The 22,306-nt window shown below is 39.8% G+C and overlaps 1 protein-coding gene across 1 annotated transcript in view; it reads right to left on the minus strand.

Annotated features, from left to right (window-relative positions):
- UTRN (utrophin) overlaps positions 1-22,306 on the minus strand; it is a 513,062-nt gene that overhangs the window by 102,215 nt on the left and 388,541 nt on the right. Inside the window, exons 53-54 of the mRNA XM_023513504.1 lie at positions 20,146-20,275; positions 1,334-1,602 (exon numbers count right to left, since the gene is read on the minus strand). Coding sequence (XP_023369272.1) covers positions 1,334-1,602; positions 20,146-20,275 — 399 coding nt within the window. The remainder of the gene's footprint in view (positions 1-1,333; positions 1,603-20,145; positions 20,276-22,306) is intronic.

A 22,306-nucleotide genomic window follows, 5' to 3' on the forward strand; every position in this document is an offset into this window, starting at 1 on the left:
GCAATTACCTTCATTTTTATCATATGTAAAATGGGCTGGTTATGATGCCTGTCTTTGGGGGTGGAGATGATGATTAAAAGACATATCCTGGCAAATAGGCTAAGAACAGTTCTTGGCACATAGTAAGCCTCAAAAAAATGCTACTTATTGTTATTATTATTCTATTATTCCTATGTCAACACATAAGTTAATACATATTAACTTACACATATGTATGTATAAGTATGTATGTATATATGTATACAACGCATACATATACAATAATATCCCTGAGTATCCAGTTAAATTTCCTAGATTTTAGTTCTCTTTCTTATTCAGCTACATGCATACAAAGGGAAAATGCTATTCAATATGTGTGCCAAAGATATGTAACTTTTGCAATTAAAATTCCACTCATGTAAATATTGTCAGTCTAATAACTTCTAATTTTCCATTGGGTTACCCACTGATTTGATTCATGACTCCTTAGTATGTAGTTTACAATTCTACTATATCCCTAAATAAATCTGTTACTTGTATCTTTTACTGCCTACACCTCATTAATTATTTTTTTTCCTAGAAATGTTCTAGAACATGAGAACCAAAAGGAGTCTAACCACAGGCTTAACATCCTTAACTATGGGCCCAATTCCTGACAACCAATAGAATTTATATCTAAACTATCCATTAATGTATTCAGATACTGAGATCAAACGTATAGATAACAATTACCATTAAAACAGTATGCTTTTGATTAAACTTATAAGACCTGCTACTAATTTACAGGTGCTATAGAGCAGAGAAAAACCTATACACTATACCATGTGGATACATTTCTACAAAATCCAGGCTATATGAATCACTACAAAACAACATAGCTTCTTCAACAAATAAATTTCTAGGAAAAGGAAAAAAAAAAAAAAGAAATAGAAGGAAAATCTAGAGATCAAAAGACTTTTCTTTTTGCAGTTTTTGGCCGGGGCTGGGTTTGAACCCTCCACCTCCGGCATATGGGGCCAGTGCCCTACTCCTTTGAGCCACAGGTGCCGCCCAAGATCAAAAGACTTTTAAAGTATTATTAAAAAATAGGTAAACACAATATATATTGTTTATGGATGCACAGTTAGATAAAAAATATAAAGAAAAATAAAAGTAAACTATCATAAAAGTCACATAAGTGGTCATTTGGGGACAGGGACTTCTGATGGTGAGGGACATATGGAAAGCACCTGTTGTGACTCCTGACTTGGGTAAAGGGGTGCCCCAGAGTTGGCTTTATAACTCAATCTTATAGCAATTCATGTCTGTGGGGCTCTTTTAAGAAAACATTTCTTAGAAAGGCAGCAATGCTGACCATGGTTTTTTCTATGTGCTCCTGCAGGGAGTCGATGAGTAAGTCTCCCACTGGCTTCCAGGCACCCCGCACGGACTCCGCCTCCTTCATGTCAGCATCCAGGTCGTCCATCGCTCCCTGAAGGTCTCTGAGCTTCTCCAGCGCCTTGTCCACTTGCTTCTGCCAGTTGTTAGTAACAGCGTTTAGACTTTCCCACTTCTCTTTGACTTCAGAAGACTGTTTGCGCATGGCTTTGGCAATCTTCTGGGCTCTTTCCTCGGGGGTCAACTCTGTGATTTAAAAGAGAAAGTATTAGCCTGGATGTCTGATTGCACATTCCTTATAGCCCGAGTGAATACCACCATTTGAAGAGTAGCCACCAGGGCATACAGAGAAAGAGGTAAGAAAAAACTACTACAGAGTAAGAAAAGATGTCTCCTCACTTCCTCCATGAATTCCCCGCCACACGTAACTATATGCTAAAAAGAAGAAAACAGATACTTTAATAAATTGGCCCCAAATTTTTGGTGACTTCTGAATTGTAATATATTTGTAAACCCTAAAGTGTAACAAGATAAATCAAGAAATTAAAAAAAAAACTTGTTACCATAAATTTAGTTACATAAAACCCAAAGACAGTGTTTCATTTCCTTGTTCTTAAGAAAAATGGTAAGTATAATTAGTGGAAAATAGCTACAAGTTATGAAGAAAAAGTGTCAGAGAACAAGATCAACCTATTGTGTTCCCCAAAATAAATAACAGAAGACAAAGACCGTATCTTAGATATGTCATCACCTCTAAGGCTGTTTGACAGTTCACTATTAATAAAGGGCACTTTCTGCAGCCCAGAAGTGTAGCATGACTATAAACCTTTCAACAGGAGCACAGCAAGATTTCAAGGACCATCCCTAGCATGGACTAGAGCAAAAGGGCTTCCAGAATGTCTGGAATAGACTTTGGGGCACAATAAGCAGGCACAACACACGGCAAGGCCACGGGGTGTACGCAGGAAGAGAAAGAGTCCAGGAGAGAAGAAGCAAACGACACAGACAAAAACCAAAGTCAAGTGAAAAGCCAAGAGGAGCAGATGGAGATGGGGAGCTGACGTGACAAGGGCAGAGGACTGCGCCAAACACAGAGAGGACACCTGCAAAGCAGGTTAGTTAGGTGTCCTGCATGACCGAGCACTCGTGTGGCCTCATGTCCCTCCACCTCTTTTCAGCTGCTTTCAGAGTGGCACCCACACTCTCCACTGGAAACAGGCAGGTCATAAACACAGTCCAGGCAGACTGCACGTTCTTTGTAATGACATCCCATCTTTCAGTAGTAATCACATTAGCGATTTCCACTCCACCTCGAAATATTCCGAATGATTTGTAAAAGGAGCTAAAGTGTGTCAAACTTTATCATAAGATGAACTACATCTTAAGATAAACTGAAAAGCTAGATCTTCTAAACTGTAACGTTCATCCTCAGCACAAATGTGGCTGCCTGTCTGGCTTTATTTAAGTATTGTGTAAGAGTCAAGTGAAAAAGGAGATACATACGTTTGTCTATCCAAACTTCTGGAAAATTCTAGATATCAATATTAGATAGCAATGTATCTCAAGAATGGAAGAAAAAGACTTAAAATCAGCTCAATTGCAATAAATCTCTAGGACCTAAAGGGAACATAAAGCCTTTAGCAACCACAGAACTGGGGGTCAGTGATGTGAGGCCACAGAAAGACCTGAAAATCCCTTGGTGACTGAATTGAGGAAAAGAATAGAAAACATCAAGATTAGCCCATAACACAAAATCCCCAAACCAGAGATGTTGGCATGGATGTGGAGAAAAGGGAACACTTCTACACTGCTGGTGGGAATGCAAATTAATTCGTTCCTTTTGGAAAGATATCAGAGAACAGTGAGAGAACTAAAAATAGACCTGCCATTTGATCCTGCAATTCCTTTATTAGGTATATATCCAGAAGACCAAAACTTGAATTACAACAAAGATATTTGTATCAGAATGTTTACTGAAGCCCAATTCATAATTGCTAGGTCATAGAAGAAACACAAATGCCCATCAACCCACGAATGGATCAATAAATTGTTGTACATGTACAACACGGAATACTATGCAGCCCTAAAGAAGGATGGAGACTTTACCTCCTTCATGTTTATATGGATGGAATTAGAAAATGTTCTTCTTAGCAAAGTATCTCAAGAATGGAAGAAAAGGTATCCAATGTACACAGCCCTACTTTGAAACTAATTCATAGCTTTTATAGGAATGTCATAACCTAATTATAGCCTTAGAATATGGGAAGGGGGTGGGAGGGGGAGGTGAGGGGGTGGATGGGGGGAGGGAGGGTGATTGGTGGGGTTACCTCTATGGTTTATCTTACAAGGGTACAAGTGAATCTTTCTAAAAGCAGAGTATGGAGGTTTTAACTCAATAACTAAGAAAATGACATGAGGTTATGTTAACCAGTTTGATGAGAGCATTTCAAAATATATATGAAAACAGCACACTGTACCCCATGACTGCATTAATGTACACAGTTATGCCATAAGAAATTTAAAAAAAAAAGAATACAAAACATCACAACTTGTAGATAGGCTGCATATACCAGAACAAGTTAACCTAGGAATATGCATGAATTAGAGATCCAAAGTTAAGTAACAGCTGGGGAGGGAGGCAAGGAGGCTGGAGAAAATTTCTAAAACGTGCAATGCGTCAGGATTCCAAGGTTTCTCAAGAAAAGTATGTCACTGGAAAGGCAAACCTTATTTAAATCCTTACACCTCCAAGATTTTTATAAAATGATGACTATATAATACTTATATATATGTATTTTATATAAATATAAAATTCTATGTGTGAGGTGAAAAAAAAAAACATTCTTAGCCTCATGAGAGATGGTAACTTTTACGATTAAACACCTGTGTTTGTTAATAAGTCACTTGGGCTTTTTCAAGGATATATCTTAAGCACTGACTATTGTAAAAAAATATGGTAAAATACCAATTTCTGAAGGGACAACTTCATTATGATGATTTTCTTCAGCTAAAGTAGAAATTGCTCCTGAGTCAGTCACTAAACAGCCTGGCACAGAGACTCTTGCCCTGGGACAAACATCTTCACTGGCTCTGACATCTTTTTCGTCTTCCCTTAATGTAAAATCTATTGACTGAGCAGCCCTTTGTAGTATTTCTTACATAATCCGCACTCATACAGCTACTCAGAAGAAAAGCAAAGCTCTACATTCAATTCACCATCTGTTTCCCAGAAAGGAAACATAGTAACTAATCATTTTTGAATCAAAATGAAAGCGCCTCCCATGGCAGCAACAATCTCAGTGTAAGGCGCACTCTAAGCCAAGAACAAAGTACAAAGCAAAACCAAATCTTTCCAGAACATTTGTGAAACATGTAAGAAGCAACACGTGAAATATTGACTTATGACAGTTTGGAGTTAAAAACAGGGAAACAAATTAAAACATCCAAAAGGCAGAAAAAAATGAATTACAGAGAAAGAATGCATTCTTTAAGAAAAAGAATCCTCTCATTTGAAAATCAAAGGCCAAAGGTGGCTTCAAATTTTCTGAACAGATAATCTGTGATAAATTCTAAAGCCCACACTCAAGAGTGGGGAATCTTCAGTGTTTCTGAACTCTGGTATTCTATAGAAAATACCCTGAAAGTGAGCGAGTTACTTTTTAAAGCAGTGGTTCTCGGCTCAGCACCTGTGGCTCAAGCGGCTAAGGTGCCAGCTACACACATCTGAGCTGGCAGGTTCGAATCCAGCCTGGGCCCGCCAAACAATGAGGGCTGCAACCAAAAAACAGCCAGGTGTTGTGGCAGGCACCTGTAGTCCCAGCTACTTGGGAGGGCGAGGCAGGAGAATCGCTTGAGCCCAGGAATGGGAGGTTGCTGTGAGCTGTGATGGTATAGCACTCTACCCAGGGTGGCAGTTTGAGGCTCTGTCTCAAATAAATAAATAAATAAATAAAGCAGTGGTTCTCAAACTGTGGGTCGAGACCCCTTTGCAACAATGAAAATACATCCTGCATGTCAGATATTGACTATTCGATTCGTTAACAGTAGCAAAATTACAGTTACGAAGTAGCAACCAAAATAATTTTATGGTTGGGGGTCAACACAACAGGAAGAACTGTATTAAAGGGTCGTGGCATTAGGAAGGGTGAGAATCACTGTTGTTTAAAGGGTGATAATAAAGGCCATACCCCAAATGGTATTGATGTAGGTGGTCAAGGTGGGGCCTGGCATGGATAAAGGTCACAGCTCCCCAGTGGCTCTAACAGCCGGGAGGATGGAATGCTGCTAGGCTATTGGCATATAAACTGTTTTTTTCTGGCCCCTGCAGCTGAAGCTTACAGGACTTTTCCACTCCAGCGGTTTCTTGTGCCAACCCCACTCAGAGCACAGCCACTAAAGATGGGAGGCCAGAGAGCAAAGGAAGCTCTGTGATAAGAGGTAATCTAATTTACATTTGAAAGACAGTAATAGAGCCTAATCCTAGAGAGAAAGAAAACAGCAGGATAAAGCCAAATTGAGGAAGAATTCTGAGACCAGAAGAGCTTCTCCTGCGCTCCCATCCTGCTCTGTGGCCTGCACTCCTGGGCACACCGGCCTCTCCCTTCTCCTCCCTTCAGATCTTCCCACTGCACTGGCCAAATGTTGAGGGCAGAATTATATTTCACTTTTATTACTTGTTTTTATTTCTATTTTATGACGTTAAAGTAGCAGTTTCTTTTATTGTGTTACAGAGATATTTGAGGGAGTATAGAGATAACTAGGAAGGAGAAAGAAGGAAGAAATGGAAAGAAAGGAACGATTAATCTTGACGTTTTCTTTCTTTCCCAATTACCTTTATTTCTTCAAATACTCAAATTAATATTATAGCATTTATGCTATGCTCTCCTTTATACCATGGGGGTAAAGACTGTCCTATGGTTCACTGGAACACCAATGGAAAACAAGCCTGGACCAGGAGACTAAGATTGGGACCAGCCCTGCTCGCCGCCCACCTGGTGATCCCAGGCAAGGCACCTGACAGGCCCAGCCCAGTTTTATCAAATCCAAACCCTATTTTATCCTGCTATGAAAGTATTTCACAGCTCGGTGCCTGTGGCTCAAGTGGCTAAGGCACCAGCCACATACATCTAAGGTGGTAGGTTCAAATCCAGCCCAGGCCCACCAAAACAACAATGATGGCTGCAACCAAAAAATAGCCAGGTGTTGTGGCGGGCGCCTGTCGTCCCAGCTACTTCGGAGGCTGAGGCAGGAGACTCGCTTGAGCCCAGGAGTTGGAGGTTGCTGTGAGCTGTGATGCCATGGCACTCTACCCAGGGGGACAACTTGAGGCTCTGTCTCAAAAAAAAAAAAAAAAAGAAAGAAAGAAAGTATTTCATTCTAAGAGTCTTTTTTGCCTCAATTCAAATGTCAGAAAGGCTGAATAGTATCTTAAATAAATTTTAATGGTAGAAGAAAAGAAAATATCCTTTTGAGGGCTTATGCAAAATTTTTTTTTAATTTAATAATGAAAGTCTGTTTCTCCCATGAAATAATAATAGAAATCTATTAGAATCAGCCTAGCATTGTTTTAATGAAGATTTCCCATAATTATTGCTTTTTCTTTCTCAGTTTGGACACTGACACTTTGAAATGCCATTGTGACTTTTTAATTTTTAGATTCTATAGCCTTTTTTCTTTCCATCTTGGTTTGGCAATACCCATTTACAGATATTGGTATGTCCTTAGTATTTAAATAGTGCATTGAGTTGAACTAAACGGAATTTTTAGGTTACTTCTTATTGAGAATTCCAACTTTCCATTTAATTTTTTTTCTCTCCTTCTCATGTTCACGTAAAGCATTTATAAAAAGTTAAGGATAAACTTTACAAAGTCATTTCAGGTATGGTAATTCCAAACATCTCATTTGTACTATTTGCTTGTTTGCACGTGACTATAATCTCAATATTGTATTTTACCAAAAGATAAAAAGGAAATATTAAGACAAAAAAGAAAAAAAATTGGCGACTAGCATTTTGTCTGTTGGACAGTTTGGTGCAAGCCAAGATTATGGGAAGGCTGCCAGTTCCAATACTAACTAGTTTGGAATTCTGGACATGTTCCCCATCTCTATGAACCTCAGTTAATATATAGAAAGCTACTGGCATATGCTTGGCACACCACAGGCCCTCAAGGAAGGTTATTTTTGTTGTTTTTGTTCCTTTTACTGTTTTATTACTTAGTCTAAAAGTTTGAGACCTCTCTAGAGATTTTCCCATAGCACACCAGGTTAATGTGATAGCAAGAATTCAAGGACAAAGACTTGACCTGCTCTCCTCTCTCTCTCTCTCACTTTGTGACCAAAAGATGTTTCTGATTAAAATACCAGGCGACACATTCTTCCCAAATTTTCTGATTAAATGATTGAGATCAACTTAATCTCTCTGAAACGCTCAGGCAGTGTTTAAGTGGACTCCGCCGGTTTCCTACTCTGCACAATGACAGCAGCTCACTATGATAGATCACAAGTACGTCGTCAAGTGCCATCCGCTGATTAATGCTTCTAATTATGTTCATCTAATAAAGTTTAAGATGATGATAACAAGAGGCTCCTGAGAGCAGATTAACCTGCTTAATTAACGTGTGGCCTAAGTCTTTCAAGAGGGCCATGTAAGATGATAGGGGTGCATCCATGCGGCCAGGGACTTCTCAAATCCCCACCCCCCACCCCCGTTTTTTTAATAGACAAAGAATACAGATAATTTAAGGGGAAATCAAGACCTCCAAAGAAAGAGAGTTAGGGAAACTTCAACATACCAAGTGCACGGTATTCAGAGCGGAGAAACAAACGGACAGGAGTGAGGGACACAGCCCTCACTCTGCAGGGAGCTCAACAGCCTCTGACCAGAATTCAGCCCAGGTAGAAAGGGAATCTAAAGACCCTTTTAATTTTCCCATAAAGTGGGCCAAAGAAAAGAAACTGAGGGTTGAGCTGAGAAAGAAATAGGGGCCAAAGATGAAGGACATTAACAGGGATGGAGCAGGAGGGCAGCAAGACCGTGGAACAGACAACCAGGACCTCGCGGAGCAGCCCGAGGTCTCACTGATATTTCCTGAACTGGCAGTTTTATGACTTACTCAGATTTGGTGTGTGTGCCGACAGCAGTAGACAGGTTACTGGGAGCCCTGAAAGGAGGGAAGAAAAGCTGAGAGTGTAAGTTTCAGGAGGCCAATGGTATCTGTTTTGTCCACCGCTGTACCGAAGTAGCTGGAACAGCCACTGCCCGATAGTAGGCACTAAATGAATACTTGTTAAATGAATAAATAGGTCTCTGTACACACAATGTCTTTGATTAAAAAAAGAATAAAAGAAAACTCTCCCTTTTCTCCTTCAAGAATCAAAGGACAGGAGTCTTAGATGAAAAGTCTTTTGTTTCCAGCCATGCTACTGCCCACCCCTTCCCAGGCTGCTTCCCGGCTAAACACAGCAGCAAATGGCTGGTGACCAAGCAACAAAGAGGTCAGGAGCTTTCTACCCACGCTGAGCCATTCTTATGAGTTAAATATGTCTCATGTTTACATATGGCCTAAAGAAGTGATGAGTTGATTGAAGAGGAGAATGCATGCCTTTGCTAGGATTACCTGTCCCCCCAAATGGCAAAAGCTCTAATTTACTCTTGAAAGGTTCCAGCTTTCTACTAGGGAGCAACACCCACAAGCAAAAAATAAGAATTTAGCCTTCTCCTGTCCTTTATGTTTAAATCAGAAAGTAATGTCCCAGATGCTGATTATAATAAATGTACACATGTAAATTCTCGCCATCTTTTCTTATGAGGCAAATGTGATTTATAGATGGTTGTAGCACTGATTAGAGAACACAATAGATGGCAAACAATTAATTGAAAATGTTGTATCCATCAAACTACCTTTATGATATAATTCTTCATCAATAATGTTATTAATATTTGCTTATTTAAATGGGACTTCATTGCTATGGTATACATAAGCATGAATAAAGGGTTTTTTGGGATTTTTACCAAATCAATGGGCTTACTCAGCCGGCTTATTACATTTAAGAAAAGTTTAAGACTAGATTCATCATATCCATATAGATTTTACAGGATTTAATTTGTGACAGGCCACATTACTGCTCTGTAGTTAAGAACGCTGGGAAAGAGACTGTATATTTTTCTGTGCTTTTTCATGCATTACCACTAATCTAATTTAGATTTGAGAAACTAATGAAATTATTGTCATGATCTATAGGCCTCAAAGTGTTTACTTATACTTCAAGGGTTTTTAAGACAGAGTCTTACTTTGTCACCCTCAGTACAGTGCTAAGGCGTCATAGCTCATAGCAATCTCAAACTCTTGGGTTCAAGTGATTCTCTTGTCTCAGCCTCCTGAGTAGCTTGGACTACAGGTACCCACCATGACTCCTGGTTAATTTTTAGAGAAAGGATCTCACTCTTGCTCAGGTGGGTCTCAAACTCATGAGCTCAAACAATCCACCTGCCTTGACCTGCCAGAGTACTAGGATTATAGGTGTGAGCCATACTGCCTGGCCTAACTTCAAGTTTGTGTTTGAAAATATAAAAGACAAAGTCAAATACTGCCTCAACACCTTTGCTCTCCATGTTAGGAAATCAGTGAATTGGTGTGTGAGTCTATTAAGCAATGTGACATCTCGGTAAAGAAAAAACAGTAGTAAATGGAAACGCCAACAGTTATAAACATATTTACAGTAATTACTACATGAATTTTTTTAAAGTAGAAGAGTATCAAAAATAAAATCTGATTTCTTGAATTATCTATTCATTATCATATTAATGATTTAATTGGTAGTTCTGAGCATCAAGTTGAAGCCTTGGTTCAGATTCTGGCTCTGTCAGGTGTCAGGATGTTTGTAAACCTCTCACGCTTTCCGTTTTCTGATCTGTCCAATGGGTGGTAAGAGTACTCACACCCCAAAGAGTTGTTATGAGAATTAAATGAAACAAGGCACCTAAGTTCTTGGCACAGGGCCTGACACATTGTGAGCACCTGTTGAACTCTGGCTTGCAGGTTCACAGTCACTGACATTTCTCCTTCCCCCTTCCCTACAGGAACTGACTTTCTCCACTTAGCATCATAATTAAAGAGGGACCCTAAGTCACCTTGAGTTCCATGTTATTCAAGCTGACTCAATTCAGAGCCCTCTCCTGGAATGGTCTACATCTAAAGAAGAGTTAGTCCTTCCAGGCTGTGAGATGCAAGGTCACAGGAAAGCTATGAAAACGACAAGTCTTAGGCAGAGAGGAAGATGTCGAGGAAAGCCTTCTGGGTGGCACTTGCAGTCCCTGTGGCCATCTGTGTCCCTGCCCTTACTGTGGCTTAGTTATAGGGGCCAGGACATTCCCCTTGTGCCTCTGCTTGTGGAAGCTGGGTACCTGTCATTTACAACGAGTGGGGTTCCAATCAATAAAGCTGTTATTGGGAAAACAAAAAGCCCTGGGCAGAAAACACCCATTAGTTTTACTAGTCTAATTACTGATATTAGTAATGTGTAATTTGGCCTCATTTTATTAGACACCACAAAAATAATGTTGTAACCTTAAGTTATATAGAGAATTAGCATAAAAATAACTTCTAACAAACTATGTGATAATTTCACATTTTCACTCATTTAATAATCATATTTTATTTGCACAAGTTTGCTAAAACTTGCATAAAATAGACTAACACAGTGTACTGAAGATGTCATTTATCACTTCTTTGTTATGTCATAAAATATGTGAGATTTCACAAAGAAGAGAAATACCCAATAATTAGCTTTCTGAAATATTATGAAATATTTCAAGATCAGCCTGAGCAAGAGTGAGACCCCATCTCTAAAAACTAGCCAGGCGCTGTGATGGGCACCTGTTGTCCCAGCTACTTGGGAAGCTAAGGCAAGAGGATTGTTTAGCCCAGGAGTTTGAGGTTGCTGTGAGCTGTGAAACCATGGAACTCTACCCAGGGGGACAAAGTGAGACTCTGTCTCAAAAAAAAAAAAAAAAGAAAAGAAAAAGAAAGAAAGAAAGAAAAAGAAAAGAAAACAGTTTACTCTGAATTAAAATATTAAATATTACTAAATAGATATAGTCACCTGTGAAAGGACTAAAGGGGAAACATTAATTCATATATACCTTTTTATCTGAAAAGATGATGTTATTAACCATTAATCACAGATACATCCATATACTATATAAAGTTGTATATACTATATATATACTATATAAAGCATACAGACAGCTACATGTACCACAGGCAACTATACACAAATGAAGGAATAGCCTGTTTTTTTCTGCAATTACTAATGAAGTATTTTTTAAATGAAGCAAAATTGACTATGCCAGTAAGAAACAAAAATGATGATCAGGCAAACCTTAATAAAATAATAGCTGTAGGAACAGTAATGCTTTGACTAGAATAATTTTTAAAGAAGATGTGTCGGAAAATTTATGAACAAAATAATGCAACCATTTTTTTTCATCTTAAAAAAAACAATCAAAGGCCAGGCACAGTGGCTCACACCTGTAATCCTAGCATTCTGGGAGGCCCAGGTGGGTGGATTGTTTGCGCTCACAAGTTTGAGATCAGCCTGAGCAAAAGTGAGACACCATCTCTACTAAAAATAGAAAAAAGACTAGCTGGGCATGGTGGTATATGCCTGAAGCTCCAGCTTCTCAGGAGGCTGAGATAAGAAGTTGCATTGAGCCCAGGATTTTGAGGTTGCTGTGAGCTATGATGATGCCATGGACTCTACCTAGGGCAACAGAGTGAGACTCTGTCTCAAAAAAATAATAATAATGATAAAAAAAAAATCTAAGAGAGTGAGAGTTTTTTCTTATACATACATATATGTAATACATTATATAATTTTCTAGATACTTTTACAGGCAAAATATCCTGTCAGGTTGTTAGCAGCTGTATTTAGTGATTGATACCTTAACCTTAAACCATAAAACATATTAGGGGAGGTGTGCTCGTGCGTATGAGGGCCTCCCCGCCTGCAGCTCTAGGTGGTGTGGACAGAGGCGTGCAGACAGAGGGCTCTGACTCTCTGTGCAAATCTGACTTTTAACCTGAAGGCAAGGTATTCAGCAGATGAGAAGGCCCAGGTGTCCCCTGACTCCCACCAGAGCCTAAGGTAGGGGTGGGCTAAGCCTTACCCTGCTTCATTATGCCCCTATGTGGCTGTCACAGAAACTCACATCTGGGGACCGAGAACAGCAAAGGGAATTAGCAACACAAGGGACAAAGCAGAAACATCTGGACACAAGTCAAGACGGAGCCGGGAGGTCAGTGGTCAACTGCCCAGCAATGAGTGGAGACAGAGGTAAAATTGAAAGGATGAGTATAAAGCCAATGAAAATCCAGGGATTAAGGAAGGTCACTGACATGGAGGCTTAGGGCTCGATTCCTGCATCTACCCTGCATCAGCTGGAAGACCTCTGTCAGCACCACAGTATCTTCCTGGCCTTTGTGTTTTTATTAAATAAAAAAAAAATGATACCATATGATCTGCGCAGCTTATAGGGATAGACGGGAGAATGAATATAAAAGTGGTTTGAAAAATAAAAAGAACAGTGCAAAGGATAAGGAAAGGTTAATTGTTCCACTGTGTTACTTCTTAACAGAGCCAAACTGGCGATTAAAGTCAAATGAAAAACCATTTGACTGCCTTAAAAGGAAAAGTTGTATGCAGCAGAACCTCTCTGTAAGCTGAACACCCAAGACACTGTAAGGAGTTGGTCAAGATGTGGAGGTGGTCAACATAAGGAGCTACTGACATGTACACGTGGCACGTGTCCCGTCTATGAAAATTAGGTCAACTGAAAGAGGTGGTCAACTATGGAGGTTCTCCTGTACTGACACGATACAGATTAAATAAAATTAAGTATTCCCCTATTGCTCAAACAAGATAAGGAGACTTCTGACAAAAGTTTCAAACTTTGTACAATTTCTATAATTATTCAGATAATTTTAGTCCAATTAAAAATCATACTGACTTAATAGCCATTTACAAGACAGGTGAGCTATTCTTGGTAGCTGAATTTTCCAGACAGCTATTTTTCACTCATTTAGCTCTATCTATCTATCTATCTATGTATCTATCTATCTATCATCTATTTTTGAGACAGAGTCTCACTCTGTTACCCCTGGGTAGAGTGCCTTGGTGTCATAGCTTATAGCAACCTAAAACTCCTAGGCACAAGCGAGCCTCCTACCTCAGCCTCCCAAGTAGCTGGGACTACAGGTGCTCACCACAACACCCAGCTAGTTTTTCTATTTTTAGTAGAGACTGGCTCTGGTTCTTGCTCAGGCTGGTCTCAAACTCCTGAGCTCAAGCAATCCACCAGCCTCAGCCTTTCAGAGGGCTAGGATTACAGGCATGAGCCACTGTGTCAGCACTACTTACTTTTAATGGTTTCTATTCTGGATGGCTATTTGTTAAAATGTAGTGTGAATTCCTGTGTCTTCTCTTGACTGATTTATATTTTGCCTTTGAAAGTAAACTAATCATAATTCTTACCGTCAGTTTTTCTTTTACTGTTAAGAGTTCCAAAAACTACCATTTTGTTGGTTTTAGAATTCTGATATATCCCTTTAATAATTTTTCTTTCTCTTCATTGTGGCCAGACTGCCAGAAACATTTCTCAGTGCCCACCTTTGTCTCTGCCCTGCCATTTCCATTTTGCTAATTCTCTGGACATCAAGTCCAATTTGTTACAATAGTGTTTAAGGTCTGAGTTAACACCTCTAGGAGAGGACTTGAGTGGCTTTCCCCAGGAGCTAAGCATAGTATCTGCACTGTGTTTTCCATGCAATGTCTACTTTGGATGCTCAGACCACTTTTCATACTTTTCAGATTCTCAATCACTGGGAGCAGTCACTTAGGAAGAGGGAAGGGTGAGCTTCAGGCACAGATATTGGAAATTCTGTGAGAGAGAGATGACAGGTGCCAGGGAATCAGGACAAGAAAGTATCCAGAAAGATGCAAAGCCTGAGAGGAGCTAGCTGGCAGGATGAGCAGGACCTACTCAGGCCAACAGGTCAGACAGACTTACAGCCAGAAACAGCAGGATGGGCACTGGAAGGGGGCAAGGAAGCCACTTCCTGCAGAATATCATGAGAAGGCTGGTGTCTAGTGAACATGGAGTGGGGGCCCAGAGAGAGGCACGAGTGAGGCTGAGCAGAAAAGCTGAGGCCACCGCACTGTGTAGCCTCCAGCACAGGTTGAGGGCTCAGATCTGTTCCAAGGGCAGTTTCTACATCAGGAGAGCAAAGGCCAGGTGTGTGCTTTAGATCTGTTATTCCTGCATCTACGTTAACGGAGAGACACTAATGAGGAAAGTACTGAAATAGGCCCCACAAAAGACTGGAAAAAAAGGGCCTAATATAAGGTGATAATTTTCATAGTGATTTTTAACATTTAAGAAGCACATACTGGCTCAGCGCCTGTGACACAGTGGTTATGGTACCAGCCACATATACCAAGGCTGGTGGGTTCGAACTGGGCTTGCTAAACAACGACAACTGCAATTAAAAAAAATAGCCAGTCATGTGGCAGGCACCTGAAGTCCTAGCTACTTGGGAGGCTGAAGCAAGAGAATTGCTTAAGTCCAAAAGTTTGATGTTGCTGTGAGCTGTGATACCACAGTACTCTACTGAGGGCAACATAGTGAAACTCTGTTTCAAAAAATAAAAAAATACGTACAACACTACAAGACAATTGATAATAGAAAACATTTGTAAAAGGAATTGGAAGGAAAAAAAAGCATTGAGAGGAAAATCCAGGGAGCACAGTTATTTTCTGGAATAGTTACTTAAAGGTAAAGAGGTAGTAGCTCCATCTGGCTATTGCATGGGGCATGTGGCATACTCAGAAAATGCTTATTAAATAGACTGCAAAAAGTCATGACGTGATTCCCACGTGCTGTAACCCCTACCTACATCACTGGGCTGTTTAGCATCACACACTAATGTTTAAATGTTTCTGATAGTGGCTGTAGGTAGTTATGCTAAACAACAAAAGTACAAAAATACTATGGATAATTTTTTTCCATTTACTTTTAACAACAGGTAAAATCCGCCAGTATTACAGAAAATAGCATTGGGAAATTATAAAGTCTGAAAATAGCTAATCATAAAAAAACCCACAAATTCACTTGACTGTGTTTTCTTGCCCCCCACCAAACAGTATTTGAAACATCCTGAATGTAACGGCATCATAAGAACTCAGAAAGCAGTATCTTTTTAACCCTTGAGCACTGGCTCCTGAAGAGAAGTTACAGTCAAGTGAAGCTTTAGAATTAGAGCGATACTATTTAAGGACACAGTGTAGCTTATTTTAAACTTTCTGCAAAGTATTGGGGGAACAAGGAGACAACAAAAACAGATGTTAGGTGGACTTTAAAATGAATAAGGTGGCCAGGCGTGATGGCTCACATCGGTAATCCTAGCACTCTGGGAGGCCAAGGCGGGTGGACGACCTGAGCTCACAGGTTCCAGACCAGCCTGAGCAAAAGAGCAAGATCCCATCTCTACGAAAAATAGAAAAACTGATGCAAGAGGATTGCTTGCATCCAAGAGTTGGAGGTTGCTGTGAGCTATGACACTATAGCACTCTACCCAGGGCAATGGTTTAAGACTCTATTTTAAATAAATAAATAAATAAAATGGATAAGGTGAGATAAGTGAATTTGTTTTTTCTCCCAAGCTTTAAAACAAACAAAACCCCAACCTGGATGTCTAAACCTTCAGTAGTGCCTTCTTTCTTGCCGTGTGAAGGCAAAATGCTGTCAGTGCCTGGGTCCTCTATAGTCTGGACCACACAGCACAGACATGCTTGCTCCCCATCCCCACCCTGGTCTAGGCACCCTCTGCCCACCAGGCCGGGCTGTGTCCTGATCCACCAGCACACAGCTGCTCTGAGAATCCTGTCCCCAGTGTGGCCACCCCTCTTGCCTTGATCATACCCCACCCATATCCTGAAGGCTAGCTCAGGAGCCACCCTAGCCACTCTGACCCTCCAAGTCGTTCTCTCTCGAAATGCCCACACCACTCAGAACTTTGAGGGTAGAACCCAGAACCTGAGTATGTACCCTTTTATATTCGTTTTCTCACCCTTTGTGCTAGTTTTGATATCCAACTAAATGGAAACTTTATCAGGAACATGCATCTTACGCTTTATCCATCCCCAACAATGCTGGACCCATACATCCATTCACTGAATAACTATGGTGTAAGTACTCGGTATGTGCCACGTGGTGTTCTAGATGTTACAAAACATAGCAGTAAAAAACAAAATAAAACAAACCCCCAAAACACAGGTCTGCATGGAGCTGACATTCCACGGGGGTGGGGTGGAATGAGGCAGAGTTCTAGGAGACCAGGTTAAAGATGTAACAAGGAGCCAGTCAGCTCAGAGCCTGCAAGCCATGACGAGGAATCTGATTCCTCTCAGTGAAAGGAGGAGCCCTCAGAGGCTTGCAGCAAAGCAGTGATATGCTAGGACTTAATGTTTTTAAATGCTCATTATGGCTATTATAATAAGGAAATAAGGAAGCAGAGACACAGCAGGGAGATGAGTGGAGGAATCGGCAACAATCCAAGTGAGAGGTGGTGGGAGCTTAGACCAGGAGGGGACAGTGGCAATGACAAAGGCTCAGGCTCTGGGTGCATTTTGAATGTAGGAGTGACAGGATTTGCTGATGTAATGGATTTAGGTAACAAAAAAACAAGGGAGTCAATGGTGGCTCAAGGGATTTTGGCCTAAGCAACTCAGAGGGCAGAGTTAGGAGCAAGATGCGAAGCCTGCAGGAAGAACTGATTCAGGGGCCAGGAGAAGGCAAGGGTTTGCCGACAGATACTAGAGAGGGCGCCATACATGTTGATCATTTAACCAGAAAAGTTGGGGTTTATTTGTATTTCATCTTAAAAATCAATGATCCAATTACCCATCTCTACCATCCACAACATGATTATCTACAGTTCTACCTCATGAACTCAAGACTGTGAAGCAAAGAAAGTTCTTTGATTGTGAGGTTAATGAATTCAACCCTTCCAAAGATTTCTCTACACCTTGGGTTCACTTTCTTTGTTTTTAAATGTAGTGGTGGTGGTGGGACAGAAGAGAATCATCACAACCATCTGAGTCATACAAATGCTCCCATAATTGACTACATGTAAAGTCAGGACAGTAAATAAAACAATTTCTTAGTACCTTTCATTTATGCAGCCATGCATTCTTCATCAAGGTTTTATTGAGTGCCTGAGGTATGCAGGCATTACATAGTACATAAAACTATTAAAACTGGATTATTCAATTCAGGGCAAAGTAAGGGTATTTTAACATCTGAAAACAAATCTCTATAAATGGAAGCAGCACATGTTATATATCACCCAGGACCAGGCTGGGACCTGAGCAGGTCACATATCCTCTGTGGACCTCAGTTTTCTCATCTGTAAACTGAGCAGGTTTGCCCTAGTTTCACTTCTGCGGCTCTTACTCATTCTAATATTATATGTCAAGGAAAATAAGCAAGATTTAAAATGTTCTTTTGAAAATAATTCAAATGATAAAAGAAGAGAATGTAGCGCAGTCATGACAAGACAAGTCCAAGATCATTCAAAGAAGTAGACAGTATATATAATGGTCAGACAACCACGAAAACAGTTGTGAAAAAATAGGTTGAAAAATCAGGCGACACCTGTGGCTCAAGGAGTAAGGTGCCGGCCCCATATACTGGAGGTGGCAGGTTCAAACCTGCCCCCCCCCCAAAAAAAAGGCTGAAAAATCAAGAGGGCTTGATCACAAAGATTCTTAGAGATCACGCTAGAATCAAGAACTTTTGTCAGTATGCAGTGGAAAGTCAGTGAAGGTGCATGACCAGAGAAGGGACACAAATACAACTTGATGACAAGATTTGCTCATCAGGACTAAAGCAGAGGGAAGAGAATACACAGGCCAATGCTACGTGGAGCACACGGAGGACAGAACACTGCACTGGGACACGTGGTACCAAAGTAGGAATCGATTCTGCTAAAATTATTTCAAGACTATGCTCAACACAGTGAGAATCTGGGATTAACGGTAGTGTGTGTACATGCACAGGTGGGTATGCATGTGTGCATGTATACATGTACATACATAATAGAGAACTCAGAAAGAATAATTATCCAAAGCTAGAAATAACAATTATAAGCGATTTGCCGACTGTGGAGTTTGATACAAAGTGGAAGACTCAGCACTGACTTAGGTTTCCAGTAGACTAACTGGAAAAACGCTGATACTAGCCACACAAGATCAAAACCTAATCATGCCTGTAATCCTAGCACTCTGGGAGGCCAAGCTGGGTGGATTGCTTGAGGTCAGAAGTTCGAGACCGGCCTGAGCAAGAGTGAGACCCAGTCTCTATTAAAAATAATAAAAAAAAAAAAAACTAGCCAGGTGTTGTAGCGGATGCCTATAGTCCCAACCACTTGGGAGGCTGAGGCAAGACAATCACGTAAGCCTAGGAGCTGGGGTTTGCTGTAAGCAATGACACCATGACACTCTACCAAGGCGACAAAGTGAGACTGTCTCAAAATAAATAAATAAATAAACTAATGCTAGAAAGGATAATAAGGGTGCTCTATGTGTGTGTTTATATGGGTAGATGTTGTATACATACATTGAAACTAGGTTCAAAGAGCCAAGAAATTCTTAGTCTTGGTGAAAAATTTATTCTAATCAAAGAGTTTCCTTGAGTAAGTCTCAGTAGGAAAATGGCTACCTGTCCAAATGTCAAATACAGGTCCAGCTCCAAAGTATTTATTTTTTTTTTCAGTTTTTGGCCAGGGCTGGGTTTGAACCTGCCACCTCCAGCACATCCCGCCCCTACTCCTTTGAGCCACAGGTGCCGCCCCCAAAGTATTTCTAACTGTGCTTCCCTTACATGTAATAAATGCTCATGATTTACCCTGCTGGACACAGGCAGCCTTCCAGGTTCCTTTTACTACGTGAAGTGAATGAGAGAAACATATTTTGAATGACATGTTTATTTTTTAAAATGCACTAGAATGCTTTTACTGTCAATAGTGAAAAGTCATAATAAAGATATATGATAGACCCCCAAGTTTACGATACATTTTCTCTTAGATTTAGCTATTCCAGCTATTTGCTAGAAAGGTCATTACTGTTTCAATTTTAAGCCAAAGCACATAAATGCTATAGGTTGTTATTTTTAAATTAAATAAAGGTTGTTGTCTGCTTGTAAAACAAAGACACGTCAGTGTCTCATTTTCCAAAGTAATCATACTTTATATTTAAATATTTTATAGATTTACTATTACATTTTAATAACCTTCCTCTACTTACAATCATTTGTCATGTAACTTCTTTAAACATAAGAAACATATATTTTTATTTCTTAGAGAAATTATTTTTATAATTACGGTGTACTTTTTAGACACACCTATTTTTTTTTGCAGTTAATTTCCTTTTAAAATTATGGAACTACAAAGCAATTTCATTTTCTTAATTCAAGAATCTATATATATGTTAGATAATTGACATATTCGATTAAAGTAACACTTAGAAGAAAAGTCGTAAATATGAGGACCTCATCTGCTAAATGGAAATTTCCTACTTGATTCTGGGTTTTCAACCCACTGACATGTGGTTTGTGTGATGTAATGAAGTTTTTTCTTTGCAGTTTTTGGCCGGGGCCGGGTTTGAACCCACCACCTCCGGTGTATAGGGCAGGCACCCTACTCCTTTGAGCCACAGGCACCGCCCAGTCTCACCTGTTTTTGATTGCAGGTTTCTTCTCGGTTCTTCAGGGGCCTCAATCGGCTGATCAGCCAGGAAAACTCGAGCCTGGTCGACAGCATTCAGGACAGAATATTCTTTCTCCTTTAACTCCCGTCTCAGTGCCTTTGCAAAGAGAAGCAAAAGTCAAAGTTGTCAAGTTACATGTTCACCAAATAATGGAACATCCCTAATTCGACCATTCTGGTCACCCTGTCACAGGAACCGTGAACAATTAGCTATGTTAGAAGTGAAAATGCGGTATCAATTTTACAGGTAGCAATAATGAAAACCACGAATAAAAGCAAAAAGATGACTCCCATAGAACTTAAATATGAAAAAAGACTTAAAACATTCACCTAAGGGAAAGTGCTACAGTGTAGCATTTGAACTTAGGCAAAATGTCCTTTTAGGTTTTCACTAGAGTGAGTAACATATAATAGCCTGTTCTATGATCTTTTTTTTCTGATAACACTGACGGACAAAAAAATGAGATCCAAAAGCACAGAGGAAGGTAATTTCACAAGTAGTAATGAGATCCTCAGAAGGGTTTTACATCCTTTAGAATACATCGAGAAAAAAAATTAACAGACAGAAACAAATTAAAGTACCTCTATGAAATGAAAGCTAAACCAAAGAGAACGCACATAAAATAGTTTCCAATTATCTTAAAATATGTTCCATCTCTCATGCTGAGGCAATTTCTGTTTTTCCTTTGTGAAGTTTTTCATACAAATCTGTGATTCTCAGAACGGTTTCTCTTTAGCACTTTTCTCCTTTTAAGTGAGGCCCAAGATTCCCCCCCACGCCTCACTCAGCAACCACCAGCCTCACTCGGTGCCCACTGCACCGTAAGAGCAAATGAAGATTTTTCTCCTGGGCCATTTTAATGCCGTTGCTAAATCAAGCGTGTTCATATTGTTATCTTTTTAAAAGTCTACATATAAACACTACTGGCTCGGATACGTTGCTTTCCGTGTTTTATTTTGCTTTTCCCTGGCAACATACCTGAAAACCCAGTTTGTTAGTTTATGGCACTGTAGTAGTATTTCAGAACCAATAACAATCTTTCTTTCTGAACATAAACAATCTTCTAGTAATATTTTACAAAACTATCTTGGGATGACAGAATAATACAGGCTAAATCCTCACCTTTTGCAATTTATAAAAAGTAAAAATAAAAATACCTAGACGTACCAGAATAATCATCCTATGTAAGTATAGGGAGCTAAATATCAGAAGAAGGAAGGGAGGGAGGGAGGGAGGAAGGAAGGAAGGAAGGGAGGAAGGAGGGAGGAAGGGAGAAAGGGAAGGAGGGAAGATGAGAGAAAGAAGGAAAGAACCAGTAGTGAGGTGGTGGAAAGCAATTAAAAGAGGAGGCAAGGAGTAATGACAGATGGAGTGACAAAATGCCTTTTTTGCCTAATACTATAAATACTATTTGACTTTCTAAACTATGTACAACTATGACTTCAATTTTAAAAAATTGAATTAAAAGAATAAAAGGAAACCAATAAAACCACCAAGCTGTGGTTCTGATATAGCAATGGAATGCAGGATATTGATGAAATAAAATTTTCTCTGAAACCTACAGCTATGTTTATGCAACCTTCCTAGTATTGATAAAACCAAAAACTGTGAAGCTAGCCCAAGTCAACAAAATCCCCACAAAACTTAACACTGATGGAGGATTAATGACATGTTAGTGGGGACGGGACAAAACCTCCATCATCTCTTGTTTAAGAGATGCACAAATGGGGTGGCACCTGTGGCGCAAAGGAGTAGGGTACCAGCCCCATATGCTGGAGGTGGCGGGTTCAAACCCAGTCCCGGCCAAAAATTGCAAAAAAAAAAAAAAAAATTAAAAAAGAAAGAAATGCACAAATGATAAATGCTTGGGGGAATGCACACCCCCACACCCCAAATGCCCTGATTTGATTATGACACAGTGTATACTTGTATCAAAACAACACATGTACCTCATAAATAGTAGGCACCCATGAAAATCAAAAATAAAAAGTTTTTAAAAGGAAATTTCCAGGGTATAAGAAGTTGTTCCAGGGTATAACATCCTATAAAGTAAAAAAGATTATCTTCCAACTTTTAAAGCTTCTGACACATGGAAATAAAAGAGACACAAGAGAAATAGGAAAACAC

This window comes from Otolemur garnettii, unplaced genomic scaffold (assembly GCF_000181295.1).
Source record: "Otolemur garnettii isolate 467f Iridium unplaced genomic scaffold, OtoGar3 scaffold00042, whole genome shotgun sequence".
Taxonomy (NCBI): Eukaryota; Metazoa; Chordata; class Mammalia; order Primates; family Galagidae; genus Otolemur; species Otolemur garnettii.